The 25,341-nt window shown below is 27.5% G+C and overlaps 2 protein-coding genes across 3 annotated transcripts; both read right to left on the bottom strand.

The window, feature by feature from the left end:
• Nucleotides 1-1,292: 1,292 nt before the first annotated feature.
• Nucleotides 1,293-4,626, bottom strand: LOC123262135 (threonylcarbamoyladenosine tRNA methylthiotransferase). Its single transcript, XM_044724234.1, has 3 exons — nt 4,581-4,626; nt 4,084-4,512; nt 1,293-2,537 (listed from the first exon to the last, which is right to left on the bottom strand). Exons 2-3 carry the CDS (start codon nt 4,497-4,499, stop codon nt 1,322-1,324), a joined length of 1,632 nt encoding a protein of 543 aa, XP_044580169.1. The 5' UTR covers nt 4,500-4,512; nt 4,581-4,626; the 3' UTR covers nt 1,293-1,321.
• Nucleotides 4,627-5,103: 477 nt separating this feature from the next.
• Nucleotides 5,104-25,340, bottom strand: LOC123262134 (sphingomyelin phosphodiesterase-like). Of its 2 annotated transcripts, XM_044724233.1 has the most exons (10): nt 25,069-25,340; nt 14,541-14,653; nt 14,265-14,479; nt 11,895-12,191; nt 10,732-10,959; nt 8,087-8,787; nt 6,750-7,127; nt 5,991-6,176; nt 5,434-5,485; nt 5,322-5,355 (listed from the first exon to the last, which is right to left on the bottom strand). In XM_044724233.1, the coding sequence occupies exons 2-9, from the start codon at nt 14,617-14,619 to the stop codon at nt 5,455-5,457; spliced, it is 2,115 nt and encodes a 704-aa protein (XP_044580168.1). In that variant the 5' UTR covers nt 14,620-14,653; nt 25,069-25,340; the 3' UTR covers nt 5,322-5,355; nt 5,434-5,454. The 2 variants fall into 2 exon arrangements, with proteins under 2 accessions (XP_044580167.1, XP_044580168.1); XM_044724232.1 differs by lacking the exon at nt 5,434-5,485 and having other exon boundaries at nt 5,104-5,355.
• Nucleotide 25,341: the final 1 nt, after the last annotated feature.

Here is a 25,341-nt window from a genome sequence, read left to right as displayed (position 1 = left end):
ATGTTACGTTTTATTGAGATCCGTATAGAATTACGGAAGTTAGAGAAGAGACAATGCCGATTATATCGTATATATATATATATATATATATATAGCATATATATATATATATAGCATATATATATATATATATATATATAGCCAGCATATGTATATATATATATATATATATATATATAGCTGCATATATATATATATATATAATATATATATATAGCATATATATATATGCTATATATATATATATATATATATATATATATATATATATATAGCCAGAGCAGCAGCATATATATATATATATATAGCAGCTATATATATATATATATATATATTATATATATATATATATATATATATATATATATATATATATATATATATATATATATACATACATATATAAACTTTTGAACCATATGCATTTTCTGAATCCGCTTGACGAGCTGAGTCGAAATATAGAAAAATTTTTCCAAAGTTCCGTCATGAGGACCAATGCAATAGTTAGATTTCTATGAAATCTACTAAAAAATAAAAAAGATTGTTAATCTAGAGTGATGTTGCTATAGTATGAACTAGGGAAAAGTTGAAAAAAAATTTTTTCACAAAATGGCGACGGCCTGAAAAAAAAGATATTTTTTTTACTACTTTTTTTGACTTTTTCGAATTTTTTAAAAATAGTAAAAATTGAAATTTCGGGGTGACCGTAGTTCATGCCGTAGAGACATTACTCTAAATTAATAATCTTTTTTATTTTTTTATTTCAGATTGCTAGGAGGGTTGGAATCGTGGGCATGGCCACGTGGCAATTTTTTGAGACCCCCCACTTCATCAGCTGCTAATTTTTTGAACTTTCAACTTTTTTCTGTATTCTTCTAATGTTGATAAATAACTTATAAAAAAATGGATGGTAAAAATATTGATTGCCTTTTTTTTACGGCACTTGAAAAAATTACCTGAAATTCATGCTTCTAGACTAGAATACCCCCTTAATTAAAATAAAATTGCAAGTGTCAATAACTAGGCCAGTGTCAATAACTGGGTCTTTTATACCTTATTAGATATTGAATGGTTTTTTAAAGTGATAATAAATTTTGAACTAATTGTTTTTTCGTACAAATGGAAAATTCTCTAAAATGGAGTTAGACAATTTGCTAATTAGAACGTCGATATTAAATTAAACTTTTTTTATTTTTGAAAAAAAAAAATTGTCATACAAAAAACAAATTAAGTATATTACATTTCAAAATTTTAAAAGTTTTATTGAAAAATGTTCATTAAAAATAAAACAATTAAATATATTTTTGTCTAAAAATCACTCTCAAATAATGAAAAATCTCCACAAGACCCTCGCTAGCACCGCAAATAAAATAACAATTATCGCACAATTGCGATAGATCGACGGATAAATATCTGTCGCTAAATCCCCAAATCTTTTTTCTCCACAATTATTAAATTGACTTAATTCATCAACAATTTTTGCCTTCATAGAGTGCTTAGTAGCTTCAAAAATTTTCACAGTGACCATTTTCCCCATGACCTCATCTTTCATGGGCAGCAGAACTTGTTCGTAAAATTTATTATGCCCCACAAAGTGTTTTTTGTCATGCGAAATTTCCGTAACCAGTACCCTCTGAATTTCCCCGACTTTATGGCCGTAGGGTTCGTAGGACTGGAAGAACTCCGAGAGTTTCTTGGTCCTCTTCTTTACCAGCTGAGTCGGAACTTTGGGCATTTTCGCAGCGGGAGTTCCCGGTCGGGGGAAAAACTGATTAATGAACAAGCTAGGAAATTTATTTTCCCGACAAAGACTCATTGTTTCTTCAAAGTCCTGGTCAGTTTCTGTCGGGAACCCGCAGATAATGTCCGTGACAATAGTCACTCCCGGGACTTTTTCCGTCAAAAAGTCAACGACCTGCTGGAACTCCGCCCTGGAGTACTCTCTCTTCATGTCCACGAGCACCTGGTCACTACCAGACTGGACAGGAACGTGAAGAAAACTATAGACCCTCGGGTTGGTCAAAATCTTGCTGATTTCTTCCAGGTGCTCGAGAATATACGGCGGGTTGGTCATACCAACGCGCATCATGCAGTTCTCGGGAATTATTTCTATGATCTTCCACAGTAACTCCGGCAAATTGGTGCCAATGTCTCTGCCGTAGGCTCCAGTGTCTTCGGAAGTCAGCCACAACTCGACGACACCTTCCTCGAAGGCTTGCTTTGCGCGCTGGACTATTTCTTCTGGGGGATAGCTTCCCAGCTGGCCTCTGGCGTGCTTCGTCTTACAGTAGGTGCACTGGTTGAGACACCCGGTGCTGATTGCTATTATTTCTATCAGCGGATTCCTTCTTACCTTTGGGAGAGCCAATGAAGCACCACCGATTTTTTTACCAGCTTCTTTCTTTTGACCTAAAAATCTCACGGTGTTGCCTTTTAGGGTTTCTTCTACTACTTCGACCACGCGGTCGATTTGCTGGACCCCTATCACGCTCAGGCCTTTTAGGAAACCTGTCTTTGGTGCTCCTTGTGGCACGCAACTGCAAATTATTATTATTATTAATTATTATTCTATATAATGTATTTTTTTTTTCATGTTTTTTTACCGTAAAAAATAAAAAAATTTATTTATTCAAATTTTTTTTTATGACGGGTTTATAAATCACTCATAACATTTTACAAAATTTCATATTTTTATTTTTCGCGGTTTTAAAATTGAAAAAATTTTTATGATACTGAAATTAGCAATAATACTAAAGTTAGCCGATATTGTTCATTTTTTGAGTTTTTTTTTTTAATTATTAAATTAGAACTAAGTAATATTTTTAAAAAATTGCACTTATAGTTTTTAAAGTTTTTTAAAAATGAATTTTTTTGTAATAATTTTTTTAATAAAAAAAAATTCTAAAAATTTTTAGATGTCGGCTAACTTAATTTTCATAAATTAGCAGACATCTGACAATTATTCATATTTTTATAAAAAATCAATTATTATAAAAAGAATATTTTTAAAAATTCACACTTGAAATTTTTTTAAATTTCTACGTGTGAAATTTTTTTCCTTACAATTAAATTGTTATAACAATCTAAAAAATTGTTAGATGTCTGTTAAATTCAGTATCATACACTGAAAAAAAAAAAAAAAAAAAAAAAAAAAATACTTTTACTCAATTAACAATTTCTTGGTTCAAGAAATTCGATGACGATCAAATATTCTATTATTAATTATTAATTTTTGAAGAGAAGAGCATCAATATTTATCTTTGAATAAAAGATAAACAAGAGAATAGCTTTATTTAAATTAAGTAAAAATTATTTCAATCAATTTAACAACTTCTTGAGCTAAGAAAATTCTCAAGAACATGAATTCTTGTATCAAGAAAATTTTCTTAATAAAAGTATTTTTTTTCTCAGTGTAACTTGTTTTGGTTTTTACTGATGTTTTTCTAAAATTAATTTTTTAAATAACAAATTATTTTTATTTTCGACGAGCATAAAAAAATAAAGAAAAAAAAATATTCATGGTATGATTTGAACATTTTTTTTGAACTTTTAATAAATTTATACATTTTGACGTTTGATTATTTAGAATTAATAAAATCAAACGTAATTTTATTCGAAAATCTGAAAATTTGACGTACCGACTAATTTTTTTTCTTTTTAATTACTTCATCTGTGATGTAAAATATAAAATGAATATAAAAATTATCACATTAACTCTAAATAGTTAATCAAACGTCAAAATTAAAATATTTTATTAAAAATAATTAATTGATTTTTTATAAAAATTAATTTAGTAGATATTTTATAATTTTTAGAACTTTTGTTAACAAATAAATTATGGCAAAAAAAAATAAGAAAAAAAATTGACATGTAGAAATTTAAAAAAATAAAAAATGCAATTTTTTTTAAAATAATTTTTTAGTTAATTTAATTGTTAAATAAAATTAAATATTTGTCAAGTGACAACTAACTTTGATGTCATTAATTTTTTGAATCAAAACAATAAAAAAAAGTTTTAAAAGTTAACTTTTTAATTTTTTACGTCAAAAAACAGTTTAAGATTTTTTAATATAATAAATTTACCCAGCAACGACGACATGTTTTCCTGATTTCTGTCCAGCTTCTATTTCATTCCTAAAATGATCTTCCGCTGGAGCTTTAACCGTGCAAGAATTAAGCAACCACAAATCAGCCTTTTCCTTCTCTTCGGTCAACTTGTACCCGTAGGCAGCAAGCTGGCCAGCCATGTACTCGGTGTCGGAGCTGTTGTGAGTGCAGCCCCATGTTTTTAAGTAAATAGTCTGGCACCCGGGAATTATACTTGACAGTACAGAAACTTCAGGCACTTCTTGGTCACTGTTTCCATCTGGGTTATTTTTTCTATTCTTTGACCTAATTGTCACCTTTTTCCTAGAACTGTATCGCTCTTTTGGGGTTATATCTTGGGAGGATATCAAGTCCTCAATGTCGTCTATTATTTCCATAAACGGCGCCGACATTTTGTTAGTCTATCTACAAGGTAAATAATTATTAATTTGTAATACTTATTTTTTAATCTTAATTTTTATTCATTTACTTACTCTATAGAATTTGTTTATTTATAATTTTTATTACATTTAATAACACTGCACATGGAATATAAAAATAAATTATATATATCATTCAGAAAAAATAGTTTCTTTTTACTGTCAATTGGTCAAGAAGAAATATGGCGCTTCGAGTAATTTAATTTAAAAATTCAAATTTTTGGCGCGAAATTGAAATTTAAAATTTTTGGCGCGAAACTTAAATTTAAAATTTTTGTTTTTAAAATTTAATAATTTTTTTTCTCAATAAATTAAATAATTATTTAATATAATAATAATAATAATAATAAAAATTATTATTATAATTTTTATAAATTGAATAAACATAAATTAAAAAAAAAAGTTCTTAATATAAAAAATTTTTAAAAATAAGTATAAATTAATTACAACAATAATTATATTGTCGGATTTTTTGTAAATAAAACACAAACGAATTTTATATATAATGTATAAAATATTAAAATATTTATTTTAAATATTACATTAACAACAAATTTATTTACTATGATAAGTTTATGATCATATAAATAATCAACGTCTAAATTTTATATACAAGTAAGCTGCGGTTAATTCGAGCAGTGACTCATGACTCAAAATAAATCTAAGAGCCACAATAATTAAGAGCTTGATAAGAAATTTAATTGCTCAATAATTAACAATTTCAATTTTTATTTTATTTTCCGTAGATCCAATTGGAGACTAGCCCAGTCCCAGTACGTATTTCGGTAGATTGTATGCAAACCGAGGAATCGCCATCACTACTGACATCCTAAAATAAAATTTAATATCAAGAATTAGTAGTTATAGCCATCAATCATCGTTAATTAAAATATTTGTTTACACTTACACACTTAAAAGCCAGTGTTTTTCATTGTTTCATTTTCCACCACCAGTTAGCACTGAACAAAAGATACTTATTCCGATATTTACAAATAAAAGCTTATTTTTATAAATTCTTATGATTAATATAATAATATAAAATATTTTAAATAATACTGAAATTATCAGACTTTTAATAAATAATTTATTCCTTAAAAAAAAAAAAAAAAAAAGACATAAAAAGTCTGCTAATTTCAGTAGAATTATTTGCAACAAGTAGATTCACTTTTTTAGTAGAAATTTTATTCAATAACTACTTTGATTGTAAACAAATTAAATTTAACTAGCACTTAAATAAACCTTAAAAATAGATAATAGCTAATACAAGAAGCAATTAGTATTTAGTTAATGCATAAAAAATAATTACGGTTAATTATAGAATTTAAGGTAAATTATAAAGATACTTAATAGACATGTGCGGTGATTATTAGTAATAGATTTTATTTAAATATTATTAGCTAGAGATTGACTTGATTAGTTTCGGTGTTGCCATTGTAATTTTCCATCCACCAATTTTTTACGTACGAGAGGGCCAAGCCGTTGTAGATCCACTCGCGCCAGCTGTTTCCAGTAGCGCCGTCGATCCTGGACTCCAGAGTCTGGCACAAAGCTTTTCGGTCGTGGCTTCTACCACTTCGTAAATCACAGAGCATTCTTTTTCGACACTCATTGTTGCAAGCCGGTCGAACTGGCGAATTTTTGTAATAATGTCTGAAAAAAAAATTTTTTTATTAATAATCAATCATTAAAAATTAATTAATACATAAGAGAGAAAATTTCAAAAAATTTTTTTTATATTTAAAAATTATAAAATACTTATTAAGAATATTTTGGTAAGAAGAAAAACAAAAATATAAACTTGGATGATAAAAAAAAAATTTTTTTTTTTCAAAAAAACCATGATAGATTCTTGTAGGTAATTTTTTTGACACCACCTTTTAATTTTCTGTGCGATAATTAGTTGTTTAGATTTTTTTTTCAATACCATTTCTTTTTTATAATGAGCTTACTTAATTTTTTATTTTTATCATTTAAAAAGTTTTTTTTTTTTTTTATTTCACATAAATATAAAAATAGTGATAAAATGCAGAACTTCTGGAGCTTGTTCCAGAGTAGTCCGAAAAAAATTTCACTGAGCCATTTGGCAAAAAAAAATTGTTTTTGTACTCTCAAAGTTCAAATAAATAATGTCAAAATTAAAAAACAATTTGGTTATTTTATCAGTTGTAAAAAGACATAAAAAATAAAAAATTAGCCTTTTAAATAAATAAATAAAATAATTACTTATAATAGAGATCGAAATTGGAGGGCTCATTAGTCATTTTATCAATCAAAGCATCCCAATCTTTAGGCAGCAAAGACGGCATCTGATAGGCCTGCCTCGCACTGTACATCTTGCGCCAAATGGGGTAGTCGTAGTGATTAGCCTCCTTGAGATTCATCACCCAGCTCTCGTGGTCAACAACCATCCTGGTGGTCTTCGGGTGGTCTCCATCTACATAATAAATCCTGTAGCCCGGATTCAAGTCATAGTAAGGCGACACTGAGGGCCCGACATACGCGATACTCAAGGCTCGCCCCAGGTCCGACGTGTCGTAGAACAGCTGGAACTCGTCGTAGTGCGTGTGTCCAAAGAACTGGGCAGCAATCGTCGACTCGTACCTAGTAATAATATGATATTATTATATAAATTATGGAATGTTTTCCATACATGCTTATTAGGGTGGCGCAAAAAAACCGACTATTTTTTTATTTTTTTGAGTCTCGAGTAAAAAAATGTCAGTTTTTGATGTTTTAAGAGCCCTCTCCAAAGAACAGCTCAAAAAAAAATTTATAAGAGGTCGCTCCAAATTTTTTTAAATTTCAAAAATCGTCAAAAATCGAAATTTTTTTTTTTTAATTTTTTTTCTCGTTACGTCATAATTTTATAGATAAAAAAAAAATAAGTTCCTGAAAGTTTTAATTCAAAATTTAAATTTTGAAAGATCGCTCATAATTTTTTTTAAATTTCAGAGTCAAAAAATGCTAATCCAATTAAATAGTCACTGATGAATTAAAAAAAAATTATGAGCGACCTTTTAAAATTCATATTTTAAACTGAAACTTTCAGGAAAACCTTTTTTTTGGTCTACAAAATTATGACGTAACGAGAAAAAAAATTTGAAAAAAAAAATTAAATTTTTGACGATTTTTGAAATTTAAAAAAATTTGGAGCGACCTCTTAAAATTTTTTTTTAGCTGTCCTTTGGAGAGAGCTCTTAAAACATCAAAAACTAACATTTTTTTACTTAAGACTTAAAAAAAAAAAAAATAGTCGGTTTTTTTGCGCCACCCTAATGCTTATAAATTTACGATTGAAGTAAAAATTTTTCTGTTATTTATAATAGTAATTAATAATTTATAATAATAATAATAATTTTTTAATATTTATTTCTAAAGACTGGTTGGTCATATCTAAAAATATGACGAATAAATAAAAAAAAAAATTGTTGTATTAGACTGAATAGCCAATTAACTTAAAAACATTACATTACATTATTATTTCAGAAAAAAAAATTACTCAGATTAAAAATAATTTTCATAAAAAATTTCTTAAACAAAATAAAATGTAGTAATCGTACCTATTAATAATATGATAATAATTCCTGGACCAGATCTTCAGGCAGTCTGAGTGTCCTGGAGGAATGTGGCCGATTATATGAACCTTCTCACCGTTCATTTCAGCACCCTGGAGCTCGTAAACCAGCCACTGGAGCTCGCTGACGGGGTCGGTGCTGTTGATGAGCAGCCACCAGTTTTTGTTGTTGCAGTAGTTCATGTTCACCGAGAGGATCCTGAAGCCAGGTCGCACCAGGACTGAGTAGAATGCTCCCCTGCGAACAGTGTGGGACACTCCGGCAGGCAACCACCGCTTCCATTGTTTATCTAGTTCGTCGTACAGCCAGTCGATCTTGTTTTCTTCTGGAGCGAACGGCGGAGGGAAACTGTTCACTGGAGCTGACTCGTGGTTGCCCAGCGCGGGGAAAATCGGGACCCCGGGGAAAGTCGTAGACATCTGCGCGACCGTTTCCCGGAGAATCTTTAGATTCTCTTCATGAGTTTGGTTCCAGACGTCGTGGGGAGGCAGGTCGCCCGTCCAGAGGATGTAGTCGATGTCTGCGTGGGTGTCCTGGATGTGCTTCAGCATGTGGTCGACTGTTCTTTTCGGGGTGTCGCATTTTCTGTAGTCACCCCATCGACCAGCCGCGTCGGCTGTTGATGCTGGCGCTCCGTTGGTAAATCGACAGCAAAGAGGCTCGTTGCAATTCGCGTTGGATCCTTCCTAGAATTAAAAAAAAAATTATTTATAGTACTTAGTATAATTGATAGGGCTAAATTTTTAAAATAAATGGTTCCAATGTTTAATAATCCCGCGAAAATATTGGTCTTATAAAAAAATTTATGAAATAAGTTATTTAAAATTTAATTTTATAAAAAAAAATGTTTTTTATGATTTTTAAAAAAAAAACAATATTTTTGTTATAATTCCAAAATTAAGATTTTAATGAAAGGTTCAAATCTTACTTTTAAAATTATAGTGAAATTATTGATCCTAGGAAAAAAAAACATAAGTGACATTTTTATTGTAAAATTAAATATTGAAATAATTTTATATAAGACCAATATTTTTGCCATAATATAAAAAATTTGAACCATTCATTATAAATTGTTATTTTGAATTTGTAGCAAAAATCTTGGGGCTCTAAAAAATATAAAATATTTCCGGAATTAGTAATCCTTGGATCAATTTTTGAAAAATATAGTCAAGAAAATTCTCTAAAAATTAAAGAATGATCTTATGAGCCATTTTTGATAAATTCTCATTGATTTTTGAAATACAATTTTGAGAAAAAAACATTCAAAGTTTTTGGCCTCAGTTTCATTTTTGTGCAACACGCTCTGAGAAGACTTTATAAAAATCCTTATAACTTCAAAAATATTTGTTTGATTGAAATTAAATTTTCTGTGTACATACTTGAATATATCTCTATATATATCTATACTAGCACTATGTAACTGTCGTGACTTGTGAAATATAAATAAATAAAATTTTGCTTTATTAAATAATGACTTTTGTTAAATTGCACTGTACTTTTTTAACTATTGACGTTTTTAAAGATATAAGCTCATCCCGATGTTACACTCATCAAGAACTTTCATTTGAGCACCCACATGCATTTTGATATATTTTTCATGTATACATATATATTAGGGTGCTTTTTCTTTTTCAACTATTTTTTTTTTTCAGTCCCATCGTGAAATTTTGTTGCAAGTACCCGAAAAAAAATACCCTGAAAGTTTGGGCCCTTAATATTAATATTAAGACCTCGACTCAAGCGTTTAAAGATTTTCCCTTAAAAAAACACAGAAATTATGATTTTTTATGTTCAAATTTCTATAGCTCAGTGGCATTTCACAGCATTGCTTCGACCGTGGAGAGATTTTTTTCAGAATTGAATGCTCTACAAAAGTTTCCATTGCGGCAAAGCCGTAACTCGAACCGGCGAGGTAGTACAGGCCTCTAAACTTGATTGTTCCATGAAATTCGCGTTTTTTCGGATTTATCTCATGAATGACAAGAGCTACAGAAAAAATGCGAAGGACAAACTTGTAGAGCATTCAATTTCCTACAAAAAAGGTCCTGAGCACCAAGTCGCTAAAATAAAATTTCCAGAGATATTTAATGATGAATTTTTAGTAATTTCAAATGTTTATCGAAAATTGCGTCAAATTATAAAAAATATCTTTTCAAAATATCATTAAATATCTTTGAAAATACTGATTTATATGATTTATATAAAATACTGATATATATATATATATATATATATATATATATATATATATATATATATATATATATATATATATATGAAAAATTGATGTGGGTACTCAAATAAAAGGTCTCAATGAGTGTACTGTCAGGATGAGCTTATATCTTTAAAAATGTCAATAGTTGACAAGATACAAGGTCATTTCTCAATTATATATCTAGAGATAGAGCATTTTTGAATGCAGCCCAAATAATTATCATCATAAATTGACTATTGGTGAGAATGATATGAAACCATGAAAAGGCACAACTCCAGGTCAAAACCTTTCTAATGATACCAAATTTAACCATAAAAACTCATTTTATCATATAAATATACTGGCCACAAAATTTCTCTTATTCTCTTAATAATATAGATTACAAAAATTAATTTTTAAAAAATTTTAAATGTACCTGGTAGTAAGGATCGTAGTGGGTGTCTGAAATATGAAGAACCTTAAAGGTCGGAGCTCCTTCCTTGGGTGGAATTGGTGGTTCAATTGGCGGTTTCTTAACCGGTGGAAAAGCGACTTCCCACTCGTGAAGAGGGTTGTATGCGTCGTCACAAGCATCTCCGATTACAAAGCTGCAGATTTGCGCGGGACCCATGTTTACTTGCTTGAGAACGTAGATTACTTCACCCTAAAATAAAAAAATTTTTTATCTCAGAATTATAAATATGTGTAGTATGAAAAACTGATGGTATGAATGATGAAATAACAAATTATTATCAGTCGTAGCTGAGATTATAAGTACCAGCTTATGTTAGCTACCGTTTGCAGGGAATACTTAGATGTAGTTGTACATATAATATAACTTACCTATACTCGATTAAACCTCAGTACGTGATCGGTGAAATCACTTGTTGCCTATAATTTACAAGTAGAAAGTACCATGTACTCATTTTTACGCCTGTCGTTGCTTTTTGCCTTTTTTTATTTATTTTATTCATGTTTGTCTTTTCTTTTCGCTTCAATTTATATTATCAAAAATAAAGACTTGCTCGTTCATTTCAGATCTATTTATAAGTATTACTTTCAAAATACTTAAATTTATTTTAATTATTATGAAAAAAAAAATAGTTTTATTTTTAAGATATTAATAATTTTTTCTTAAGACGTCAAATTTTTAAAGTTAAAAAATTTTTAAATAAATAATTTAAATTTACAGTTTATTAAAATGATCTTGAATATTAATAACTCTTTATAAATCATATTCGAGTATAATTTCTCTACTTATGTTAATTTTTTTCTTCTTAAAAAGTGACAGTTCTTGTATTTATAAATTCAACTATTTCTTATTAAAATTTAAAATATCTTGAACTATAAAAATATAAATATAAAAAAATTTTGTAACAAACAACAACCTCTGTTATTATTTTCTAGATTACATAACAATAATTATTTTTTATTAAATCTCTTTTCATAAAATTCTTCATAAAATAATCTCAGTACACGTTTTTTTTTTTTTTTTTTTTTATATAACTAAAAAAAATTATACGACATAAAATAATTAAATACTTTGAAATATAAAATTTTTGTAAATTGTGATTAAAAAATTCACTTTTAATAACTTACTCCAAAAAGCAGCGTCACGCCGTGACAAACTCGTGAGCTCTGTATCCGAAGTTGTACGCAAAACTGATAAATGCTAGTCATTATTTCCTGGTCGGTCTTTCCGCTTTTGATGTAATGCTGGAGAAGACCAGCGCCGACTTTACAAGCGGTGCAAGAAACCTTGGACATCACCGAGGTCTCGACTTCTACCATTACTTTCTGCAGGTCTAGAAGTTTCATCGCTTTGTCGACAAACAGAGACAAGTGTCCATTTTGTTGGACGTTTTCCATGTCCCAGAGCATTCTTGAATAATTTACCTGCAATTATTCATACAGTGTCATAAATAATAAATAAATTATAATAAGGCTACTCCATTTCAAAACAGTAACTATTTCTTAGTTTTTTTTTAATTTTCTCTAAAAAAATGTTTTTTACTCGAAATTTATAAAAAATTTGAATTAGACACAAAAGATATATTAACAAGAAAATTTATAAGAACAAATCATCTTGCTTATTTAAATTGAAGTACTAAATAAGCACTATCTGGTTACACCTGATATCGAAAGGTAGATTTATCAATTTTCGCACATAAAAGCTGAAAATTTTGTCACTAACTTTAGAGCGCTCTTAAAATATACAAACTTTAAAGAAATTATACATTTAATAGTGAAAATTGTAGCTTATTTCATGAGCTATAACATGCAATTTATAAAATCGCGATACAATAAGTTAAGCAGGAGCTATTTTAAAATAATGCCATAAAAGTTATTATTTTTAATATTTTCGGTGACTTTAAAAGCAGTGAAAAAAATATAAAAATTTTTATGAGAAGAAAATAATACTATGTAAATTGAAGATAATTATATGAACTTTAAGATACAATTGACAGAATTAAGTTATCAATTATAGTTTTAGAGTTATTTGGAAAAATCTTGCAAAATTTGTATTTTCATAAAAATGAAAAAATTTCTTGAACCACCCACAACTTTGGAACTAATGGACCGATTTGCCCGTTTTTTTTACTTGACCGAGGTTTTCGTTGATACTAAAAATTCGTCAAGTTTCATCAAGATTCGTCGATAATTGCGGCCGTAATCTTGCTCACATGGCCGGTTCTATCATACATACATCTATAAACTTTTAAGCTGGTGCTATTTTTCGGCATAACTCAAAAAAATAAAACATAGCAAAATTTTATGTAAACTCTTACATGAGTACCTTTGCAACAAGCCGATTTCTAACGAAATCTACCTAAAAACTTTCTTGGCTCTATAAAATATTCATGAAGATTTATTTTAAGATTGAATTACTTAATACTGAGAAAACATTTTTATCTAATTTCATTAATAAGTTTTTTGTGAACTCCCTCGTGTAGATTTTTTTTTTATAGTAATTTTTTTCTCAAATTAATAATAAAAATCATTAAATGTCTTTCAATTTTTGTATTATCATTTTTCAAGAGGACTATTTTCTTGAATGTAGATTATAATAATAATTGTATCGAGCCATAGAATTTATTTCTTGAAGTAAACTTTTTTTTTCTAATTATTTTTTATCTTCCAGGTTTTTACACCGCTGAAACAAGGATCTATAACGAAATCTACCTAAAAATCCAAGAATATCGATAAAATGAAGTCTAAAAATTTTTCAGTTACTCTTTTGAACCGGGACAGCTACACGGAAAAAAGTAAACTGTAATGTTCACTCGGATTCCGGTTAATTTTTATAGTTTAAAACAGTAAAGCGGACATCGGGGTGGCAAAAATATAAATATTACAGAACTTAATGTAGAAAGTATAAAAGCCACAATTTTTAATTTAATATCTAAAATAAGTGATTAGTAGCTGTCACTATAGTAATTAACGACTCTTTCATCTTAAAAAATTACAGTTTCAAACAGTAAAAATTGCCATTTCAATATATAGTCCATATTATAAGGAGAAGGGGAACTCAGATGAAAGAGAAGGGGGTCTCACTCTGGGAGAATTTAACATTTGAAACAGTAAAAATTATACTTTTAAAATATACATTTTATCAGTCCAAGCAAGTCAATAATTACGGTTTGATTTTTAGCGTTGCGTTTAAAATCTACCATTCTACTTTGTAAATATTGACGTTGCTTGAATTAGAAATTTACTAACTTTATTTTATACTTTTTACATATCATAAGATCATTTTTTAGGTACGAAATGATAAATATCAAAGTCTGAATTCTTAATTATTATACTTTAACATTTTAAATATTTACATATCGAATATTACTGTTTGAAATAGTATTTTCTTCCATGTATTTTACTGTTTGAAATGGTAATTTTTAGCAGTTGATCATTACTTATTATAAATCGACTGTTATTTATTACAGTTTACTTTTTTTCGTGATAAATACTTACCCTGGATAATTGTTCAGTTGTCATTCCATGTACAGAAGTTTCAGCCATCGGTGGTAATTCCCTGACATTTCCATCAGACTCCGGCAAAATTGGGATGAACTGATCACTGATCCTTTTTTTAGCTGACATCCATTCATCTGCCAGCTGGGTCCAATTAGTCTTCTCAACCTCTATTTGTCTTTTCACCCTATCAAGATTCCCATTTATGACGGCTCCTAAAAAATTTTTATTAATTAAAGACAATTAATTTAAAAACTAAAAATTTTTAATATTCACCTGAAGTATTGTCTGAAAGCAATAGTAGGCACAGGAACAGTGGGCAGTAGGTCAGCAGTCTCCATCCTTGACTTATCATGCTATTCTTTGGATCCCGAGTACGCTTTGATTACCTGGAATAAATTTAAAAGAAGCCATCAGTAAAAGGGAACACAAATATGGAAAAAAGTATATATATATATATATATAGATTGGGACCGTTACTGGATACAGAAGACATGTAAATTTTTGACAGCGCATTCACCTCGGGTCCTGTTACGTCTAGGTAGGTCAATGTCGCACCATTTGATTACGATAGAAGAACTACTCACAAATCTATTAAATATTAGATACAACATGTAAGACTTTTTATCTAATCACCGGTCCAACGAGTTTAATGTTAATTAATTCTTGCAAGTTTTGTATTACATTTCTTTGATTGAATTACATTGAATAATAAAATAAATATTATTTTCCATGCTTTCCTCTCGGAATAATTACAATTTATATATTACATAGAATTTATAATACATTCAATCAGTAGGTGGAGTTCTTATAAGTAGGGCAAATATTATAAATAGCGCGTTTAATAAAAAATATATAGCGTCTTACTTATTTTTCTAATAGTTGTTACCGATCGTGATGGCGCAATTTTATTATCAATATTTATATTTATCTTCTTATTAATTATAATATTTTACTGATGAAGAATCCCCCATTTTTAATATTTTCTGAATGTGATATATATATATATATAAATTTAGACAACGTATCATGTCTACTTCTTTACTCATCAGAGCTGTGTTTATCGCATTATTAATGTTTTATTTCTTAGTTTTACTTTAAAAAAAAAAAAAAAAATTGCATGATATTTAACCAAGAGTTGAAAAAATATTAAAGTAAATGATAGAATCACTATCAGTGGTCTGCTGTTTTATATTGAATAATAATAACAACAAAAACAATAATGATAGTTCTTTCTAAAAAATCAAAGTTATGAAACGAAGAAATGTTAAAAGAAAATGGTTAGATGTTTTAAACAATTTTTTAGATATTTTTTTAAAGATTTATGAATTTATTATTATTAATTTTTGTGAAATAATAATAATAATAATTTTTAAAAATACCGAAGTTATAAAATAAAGAAATTAAAAAAAAATTTTTTTAATATTTTAAAAGATCAATATTATTTTGATTATTATTATTATTATTAGTTTTTATAATGACAAAAAAATGTTAATAATAATAATTTTTTTTAAATCTAAATTATAGAATGAAGAAATGATAAGAAAAAATTGATTAGATATTTTTAAAAAATCTGTAGATAATTTTTTAAAGATTGATTAATATATTATTATTATTAATTTTTATGAAGTAGCAATTAAATAATAATAATAATGATAATAATAATTATTATTATTATTATTATAATTATTGTTAAAAAACCAAAGTTATAAAATGAAGAAATGTTAAAAAAAATTTTTAAAGATCAATATATTTATTATTATTATTATTATTATTATTAATTTTTACAAAGTAATAATTATAATAATAGTTTGTAATCAAATATTTACTTTAAAATAATATGATAATTTAAAAGTATAACTTTCACATGGTTGCGAAAATTCTCGATCTCTTAAATTTCGAAACATCTTAAATAAAAGTAATGTCTCGTATCTCCATTCAACAATTTATTACAATATACGATAATAAAAATAACAAAAGTGTTTTAAATGGGGAGTTGACAATCAGCAATCCAAGTGAGTAGGTCAGTACCGTTCTCAAAAAATACTTATCGCCAACTTGAATCACAATTGATTATTATTGCAATTACAGTAAACGAAATAGGTATTTAGATTGGTACACTAAAAATATTTTCATTTGAAATAACAATATATAAAATAAAACTGTGTTACTTTTGCCGTTTAATTTCATTTTAATAGACGGTATAATGGGTCTAAAGATTTTTGAGGTGCTCGCTATTTTTATTTAACGACGAAGAAAAGAAACTAAATGAGGGAGTAAGAGGACAACTCGATAATATAAGTTGAATACACTCCGGTTGTCTTTGACCGTTATTCGACCCACCAAGTACTACTCGACTAAACGGACTTTAGTCTCCATGTGCTGTATGGCTTTTCATATTACAAAAAACCTTTTAAGTTCATTCATATTTACATTTACTTGCTTCAAAATAAACACTTATTGCAATTAATAGACAACTAAACATACATTTGTTACTCAAGTTTACATTTAAGTAATAAATTCGCTTTTCTTTGCATAAACAGTTTGTTGGTAAATCTATTTGAATAGAAGTATTATAAAATTCTAATAAATATGTACAAAAACATTGACTGGCTATATTCATTATCAGTAGAACGATAATCGCAGTTTTTCCATTTATTAGTTTGAATGGACTTGTTAATACTCAGTGAAAGCGAGTTTTTTTAGATTATCTGTGAGTGATAAATTAAAGAATTTTTATAAATAATTACTGCACTTTAAAGACTGCTATTGAAGATCAGAACTTGTTAACGATCACCGAAGAAATAATTTTATAAAAAAATAAATAAGGAAATGATCTAAATAGAAAATTATGAAAGTAACAAACAGATATCTTGATAACAAGATTTATAAATCACATTATATTCTTTCCTTATATTATTACCGCAGAACAATCTGTTAATCTTGTAGTTATTTACGGTGGATAAGGAACCGTTGCTGTTACTGAAGTTCCACTCTTTGTTGAGCAGAGAGAAAGTTGATGAGCAGGACATAGGAAGCAATCTTCTGTGTGTAGCATACATATTTTCAAAAATTATTTCTGCTTGCGTGCCTCCTTCTTAAACTCAACCCATCTCATTGTTTATATTTGAAATTTTTTCATCCTGACGTACTATATCCTGTTTAATACTATATCCTCAAGTACTGTCGTATTTTAATTAAATACAACAGATTATTGTATACGATTCACGATCATTACCAACGACCAGATAGAGACCGACGACTCTTATTAATGTAATAAAACATACGATATGTTTATCTTAACTTAATAAAACTCTTTACTTGGAACGGACAGCCAGCCGGTCATTAAACGTGATTCATTATCTTATCATTCAGTTATTTCTTCATAATAGATTGCTATAAATTTAATTACTCTGATTGTAAAACGAAGTCATTGTCATTAATTAATGACCTTTTGTTTGATTGCTGAATTCATGATGTATTGTTTTGTATGAAAAATTATACGTTCTAGAAATAGTTTAGCTCATCAATCTTGACGACAACTCCTCTATAAATATCACTTTGAGTGAAAGCTGCAATATTTATCATCGAATCTTTTAAGTCATTGCTTGGCTGTACAAGTTCAAATTGAAAACTTGATATCAATACAAGTTGCGATAAACAAGTCATCAAACAAATTGTTTATCATTTATGTCTGTTTATTTATTTTTATTTTTTGAAAATAATAATAATAATAATAATACTTATTTAATTATTGTTTAATTAATAATTAATATTATTGATAAAAATTAATAATACACAGAAAGAAAGATTTTTTGACTGGAGAACAAAATTCTTGGCTCAAGTAAATTTTCGGTCGCCCAAAGGAAGACCGAAGTTGTCTTGGCCGAAGTAAAAATTTTTCTTGAAATTCTATTCTTGGTGGAAGTAATTTTTTCTTAATTCAAATTATTATAAATACTTGATACAATAAATTTTTATATTTGATCAAGATTTTTAGATACTTTAGGGAAGCAGCGCCACCTACTTCAGCTGAGAAAAAAATTTTCTCGAGAAAATTTTTTTCTTGAATATTTGATACCCATTTTAGATTATTTTAGCGCGCAATTATACAAATTGAATGAAAAAAAATGATTCAATATTATTTGATCTTCCTATTTGACATGTTAGTCAATAGAAATATTAATGAAAATTTACTATCAAGATATTTAATCTTTTGGAGCAAGAGAAAAATTTTCTCAAGACAAGAACTTAATTTTTTGGAGCAAGAGAGAAATTTTCTCAAAACAAAAAAATTTTCTTGACTTAAATAAATTGTCTTGGATCAAGAAACGTATTTTTTGAAGCAAGAGAATTGATTTGTTGGAATAAGTGAAATTTCTTGTGTCAAAAAAAATTTTTTTCGCCCAAGTAAATAATTATGAAGAAAAATATTTTCTTGGCTCAAGTGAACCTTTCTTTCTGTGTAATAATAATAATAATAATAATAATAATAATAATAATAATAATAATAATAATAATAATAATAATAATAATAATAATAATAAATATATTGATCTTTAAAAATTTTTTTTAATATTTCTTCATTTTATAACTTTGGTTTTCTAACAATAATGATAATAATAATAATTATTATCATTATTATTATTTAATTGCTACTTCATAAAATTTAATAACATTAATATATTGATCAATCTTTAAAAAAATATCTACAGACTTTTTTAAAACATCTAATCAATTTTTTTTTAACATTTCTTTATTCTATAATTTAGATTTTTAAAAAATTATTATTATTAACATCTTTTTGTCATTATAAAAACTAATACTAATAATAATAATAATCAAAATAATATTGGTCTTTTAAAATAAAAAAAAAAATTTTTTTTAACATTTCTTCATTTTATAACTTCAGTTTTTTAAAATTATTATTATTATTATAAATTTTAATTAGATTATTTTACGTGTTTTAAAAAGTCCATATGTTTCTTCTTTTCCAATTATTTTTTTACTCTTCATCCGCTTTGCCTTTATCTTCTTCTCTTAATTTTAAATTAATATTTTTTTTCTTTTTATCAAGTTTATTTAGTGTTTATTTAAAAAACTAGAATTTAATTTGCGCGCGCAAGCGCGCGCCTCATATTTGTTGTCATGATATATTTATGTGTCGTTTATGTATATTATATTCACTTTCAACCAATCAGAATGAGAATAAATATTTTCAACCAATCACATCACGAATAAATTGGTTTCACATATATTTCATCTCAATTTTATTATGGGACTAGAATTCAAATTTGCGCGCGCAAGCGCGCGCCTCATATTTATGGTCATGATATATTTATGTGTAGTTTAAATATATTAAATTCACTTTCAACCAATCAGAATGAGAATAAATATTTTCAACCAATCGAGGTTGGCAATGGCCTGGTCGGCTCGGTGCTCGCTTTTCGAAAGAGTGGGACCCGGGTTCGATCCCAGCACGCACCAATATTTTTCAGTGATTATAATTAAAAATAAGTGCGTTACGCTACGTTGCCAGCCTCTGGCAGTGGCAGAGATAGCCGGGTGGCACACGTCTGACTTGGGCGATCACACATTTTAAGCAACAACTTGAATGGGTGACCACTCTAGTCAGCGTTGGCTAGCGCGAGGGATCTCTGCACACTAGGAGAGGGGCCTAATGCACCAGTGGTCGATAAAGAAGAGTTTCTTATCAATCACTGTAGACTTAACTCAGCTCCGACTGTACTAACATGGGTTTTCTCTATGGTTTTCCCATGTTACTGTTCCAATAGCCGAGTGGTGAGGATCAGGGCAAATGCGGTACAGAAGGCACAAGTCGGTCCACAGCCGCAATAATAAGGCAGAGTTAACTAAGCAGAATGATAAGGCTTAGGGTGTAAAAGGGCGTTATTACGCCTGTACACTAGAAATCCGTATATAAATAAATATATATTTTCAACCAATCACATCACGAATAAATTGGTTTCACATACATTTCATCTCAATTTTATTATGGGATCCAAATTTTAATATCCGAAATTTATGAAAAAACTAATTCCTGTAACTTAACATCTCATTACACTTCTTCATTTTTTATCAAAAGTTGTATATAAAAATATATAAAGAAAATTAATCCCTATTAATTTAATATTCTTCTTACTCTAATGCAATACTAAAGTTAACTTTCAAAACAAACAATCATAAAGTTCATACATAAATAAATAAACTATTTTAATGAATAATTCACCAGCAAAATTCAATAAAATTTACAATCTAGCAAACTTCAAACATACTTATTGTTAAAAGTGCAAAGTAATATTAAAATTCCCTTGTTTAAATCAATCTCGACATAATATAGCTTTAATTCAACAAAGTAATAAATTTTCTCAGACAATGCCTTTGTAATTTTTCGAATAACAGTTAGACAATTAATTAATAACAGAGCACAATGACAATAGTGACCTGAAATCTATCGTATGCCAGTCACACGACCTTGAAATCCAACGAATGTCCTGTTTACGTGGCCGCAACTATTGCAACTTCTACAAATATAATTATAACCTACAAGGCAACAACCTGGAGATAATGCTGTAAAAAGCGTTAAAAATGTTGATCAACTGACCAGTGGTCCCAATGGACAGAGGACAACATTCGTGAGAGTACATCCGTGGCAATGGTAGTAGTCTCAATGCCATCACTGTGACATACTTTAATTTCTTCTTCCACTCGCTCTCTCTTCCCGTGACGTCATGACAAGTTAACTATCACTGATGATACATATTTATATGTTTACATTTGCAATAATAAATCGTGTTGCATTCAATACTGCAGGCTAAGAAATTTTTTAATCATCTTTATTTCTTCTTGCTTCAATTCTTTGTTCTGATAATAATTTTTCTTACAAAGAAATCATTTTTTTATAAGACGGCTCCACGCTTTTATTAATCCGTAAAAATTACTCGTGTCAAAATTTATCAGCAAAAATTTTTCAAACCAAAATTTATCACGACATAAATTAAGAAGGAACATTACAATAAATATGTTATAAGATATTTCAATAAATAAGCTGAATATAAGTAAACAATTTTTTTATTTACAATAAATAAATTACAATTATTTTTGTGATTTAAAATAAGAGATAAAATCGAAACCAGCAGCTACAATAAATATATAAATTTATCAATTAATATTTCAAGTGATTATATAAAATTTTGACTACGGTCCCACGTCTGATATAATTTGGCAAAAGCCAATAATTTAAATTTAAAAGAGGAATCAGAGGAAGACAAGGTAGATAGATTGAATTTTAAAAATAATATGTGATTATTGAGCTGCTATTTATTAAAAATTCTCAAACCTTAAAAATTTTGTTTTAGGTATACAAAATTTAAATAATTCATAAAAATAGCAGCAATATCGAGGCTACTTATATATAAAGTATATATTATATAGATATTACAATAATATATATATATATATATATATATATATATATATATATATATATATATATATATATATATATATATATAATAATTAGCCAGGAAACGATCGATAGTTGTTGATACATGAGTGTTATGTACAAGTTTGTTTTTTAATACTGACTTTGGAAGCAGCCAGCCTCGACGTCTAATTTAATTTTTCTTTACAATTATATTTTTAAGGGGGAACACCACTGTGACGATCGAAAAAAAGAGATGATTTTCGGGAATTTTTTTGACAGGGAAAATAAAGGAATTTGCGGTTCGGATTTTTTTATTTTATTAAGGGTACATTAAAGACTATTACCCTAAATTTTTATTAAAAAATATTTAATTACTACAAAGTTATTAACAATCTCATAGAGCGCTAGAAAAATTTTGCCCCTCCATGGTCACATCGATAACTCAAAAACGGATCATCTGAAAATAAAAACCCAAATTGCTTTTTAATCAGTAAGGATGTAGTTATCGTCGCACGTACGGAATTTAAAAAATTTTATTTTTAAGATTTTTTCAGCCGGGTTAAAACAAAAAAAAAAAATAGTAAGAATAGTGAGAAAATTTTCAATCAGTCGCCATTTTTTTAAAAATTAAAATTTTCAAAATTCTGTACGTGCGACGATAACTACATCCTTAATGATTAAAAAGCAATTTGGGTTTTTATTTTCAGATGATCCGTTTTTGAGTTATCGATGTGACCATGGAGGGGGAAAATTTTTCTAGTGCTCTACGAGATTGTTAATAACTTTGTAATAATTAAATATTTTTTAATAAAAGTAAAATTAGCCATGTTACGTTCTGGATTTTCCAGCTCATATTTTTATAATTTACCAGGCAGGTGTCTATAGGAGATCTATAGATTCCAGGCGCACCCTGCTCTTAGATACTCTATAAATTTTTAGAATAATTATTAAGGGTATTATATTTAAAATAATACACACGATTATATAAAATTAAAGTAAATTGTTTAATTAATTATATAATTTGGGCCAGATGGCACCGGACATACGTCCGGAGCCCCAAGATGATTGTCGCCTGATTGCTCAGGGCAGACTGCGCTGGATTTGCATCCAGTACAATAGATTTTAATAATTAAATGTCGCAACGCCGCATCTCAAGTTACCCTAGAGAACACCATCGAGGCCCGAATCTCATGCAGCGTCATGAGTTTTGAATTCGAGTCACGATGGCGTTCCAGAATTTCTTTATCTCCTCGTCACTCCGTTAAATAATTCTTGCAACGGAATGATCGAGGTTTTATTTAATAAAAATAATTTCTAAGAACCGTCAAATAAATTTCGAAATTCGCTAGAACGTTACAGCCATTTCAATTTTTTTGAATTTTTTTTAATTATTAACTTTGAACTAAATAATATTTAAAAAAAATTGCACCAATAGTTTTTCAAGTTTTTTACAAATGAAATTTTTAAAAAATTTTTTGTAATAATTTTTTTAATAAAAAAAACTAAAAATTTTTAGATGTCGGCTTACTTACTTTTCATAAAATTTATGGTAATAATCTTTAATGTACCTTTAATAAAATAAAAAAAATCCGATCCCCAAATTCCTTTATTTTCCCTGTCAAGAAAATTCCCGAAAATCACCTCTTTTTTTCGATCGTCACAGTGGTGTTCTCCCTTAATCTGACGAAAATTAATCATCACTTACGAAAATACTTATATATCTTCAACAATAAAATGGCCTTTTAATTATGATTTTTGTGTGTTAAAGTATATAATAAGCGTATGAGAAATTTTGGTCTGAGAAAATATATTCGAAGATATTTTTCCCATAAGAAAATATTACTAGGATAAAATATTGCCTAAAAAATTTTGTCGTAGCTAATTATTGCATGAGAAATAAAAGACGGTCACCTTATAAGACATATCATGAGCATGATCTTGATACCCGAAGAGAAAAAAATTTTTTTTTTATTAAACCCACCTTGTAATTAAATAATAAAAATAAATTAATATCTTCTCTCTTGGATCAACGTCAAAATATAATTTTCTTTTATCTCAATCGCGATCATCAGCATCAACCATAACATCATAAAAATAGCTCAGTCTTCTCTCATCAATCATGTCTAGTCAATTTTAAATTCAACGGAAGTAGAAATGCTGCACGCAACAATCGTTTAGCCATTGAGATTTATTTCAATCAACGGCAATGAACAAGTATAGGTATTTCAAAACTTCTATCTCCACTACCAGCTTTATATACTATCATCTAATGTGAATATAATTTTCTTAATATTATCTAATAATCCAGTATTTCCAATGTTAAAGAATAAGTAAGACAAAATCCAGTGATCTGATTAGCTGGCTTAAACTTGAAAATATTCGAAGGGCTTTCAACTTTCTTCATATAATCTTCTTTTTTTTTATATATGGAATGTCGTTACGATTTTCTGTCATAGTTTTTTTTTCTTATTTCATTGCGTACAAGGTAGCTCATTGCATACAAGTGTAGGTTGCTTTTATTGTTCTATTATTATGATTATAGTGACGTAGGAAGTGTAATTTGTACATTGATAGTAAACTATTTGTTAAATAAATAAATAGTTTCTCGATAATTCTTATCAATATGTAGATATTATTTACATGTTTTATTTGAGAAAAATTGATAATAATAATAGAAAATTTTAAATATTTTCTTTATGTAGAAATTTTTATGAGAGCTCATGAATAACATTAATTTTTTCAAGTGATTTAAAAAAACGTATAATTATATTGTTACCAGAAATCTGACATTTTTTTCAAACAAACTAAAAAATATATTTTTTAATTTTTTCATTTAAAAAAAAACACGTAGAAATTTTAAAAAATTATGCGAATTTTTAAAAATAATAATTTAATTATGATGACATTTAAGTTAGCAGTCACTAGAGAATTTTTTAATTTTTTTTAACAAAAAAATTTGCTCCAAAAAATTATTTTAAAAAAATTGCATTTTTAATTTTTTAAAATCTCTACATGTCAATTATTTGATATTTTTTTTTGCCATAATTTAATTGTTAAAAAAAATTCTAAAAATTATTAAAAATCTATGAAAATTAAGTTAGCCGACATCTGAAAATTTTTAGAATTTTTTTTTTATTAAAAAAATTGTTATAAAAAAATAAAAAAAAAAATTCATTTGTAAAAAAACTTAAAAAACTGAAAGTGCAATTTAAAAAAAATTTTTTTTTGTTCTAATTTAATTATTGAAAAAAAAATCAAAAAATTAAAAACGTCGACTCACTTTAGTAATATTAAAAATCTGCTAAATTTATCATTATTTAATTATGTTAGTAAAAAAAAGAAAAAAAATAATCTTACAGTAATAGTAACAATTTAGATGCCGCATAAAGAGTTTCCTGTATATCCTTTCGTGACATAAAAAACCACAAAGTAGTTACAAAATTTTTCAACCAAAAAAAAAGTAAACAACTCACTATTTAAAATATTTAAATTAAAATTCCAACAAGATTATAATTTTACTATTAACAAATAATTGTATTTACGTTGAGTACTTATTTACTACTTTTTTTTCAGTAGTATCACAAGTATATAAACGCACTCACGATAGAAGCTCAAACGCAACTGACACAT

Source organism: Cotesia glomerata, linkage group LG3, assembly GCF_020080835.1.
Source record: "Cotesia glomerata isolate CgM1 linkage group LG3, MPM_Cglom_v2.3, whole genome shotgun sequence".
NCBI classification, from domain to species: domain Eukaryota; kingdom Metazoa; phylum Arthropoda; class Insecta; order Hymenoptera; family Braconidae; genus Cotesia; species Cotesia glomerata.
This window is presented reverse-complemented; position numbering and strand designations above follow the sequence as displayed.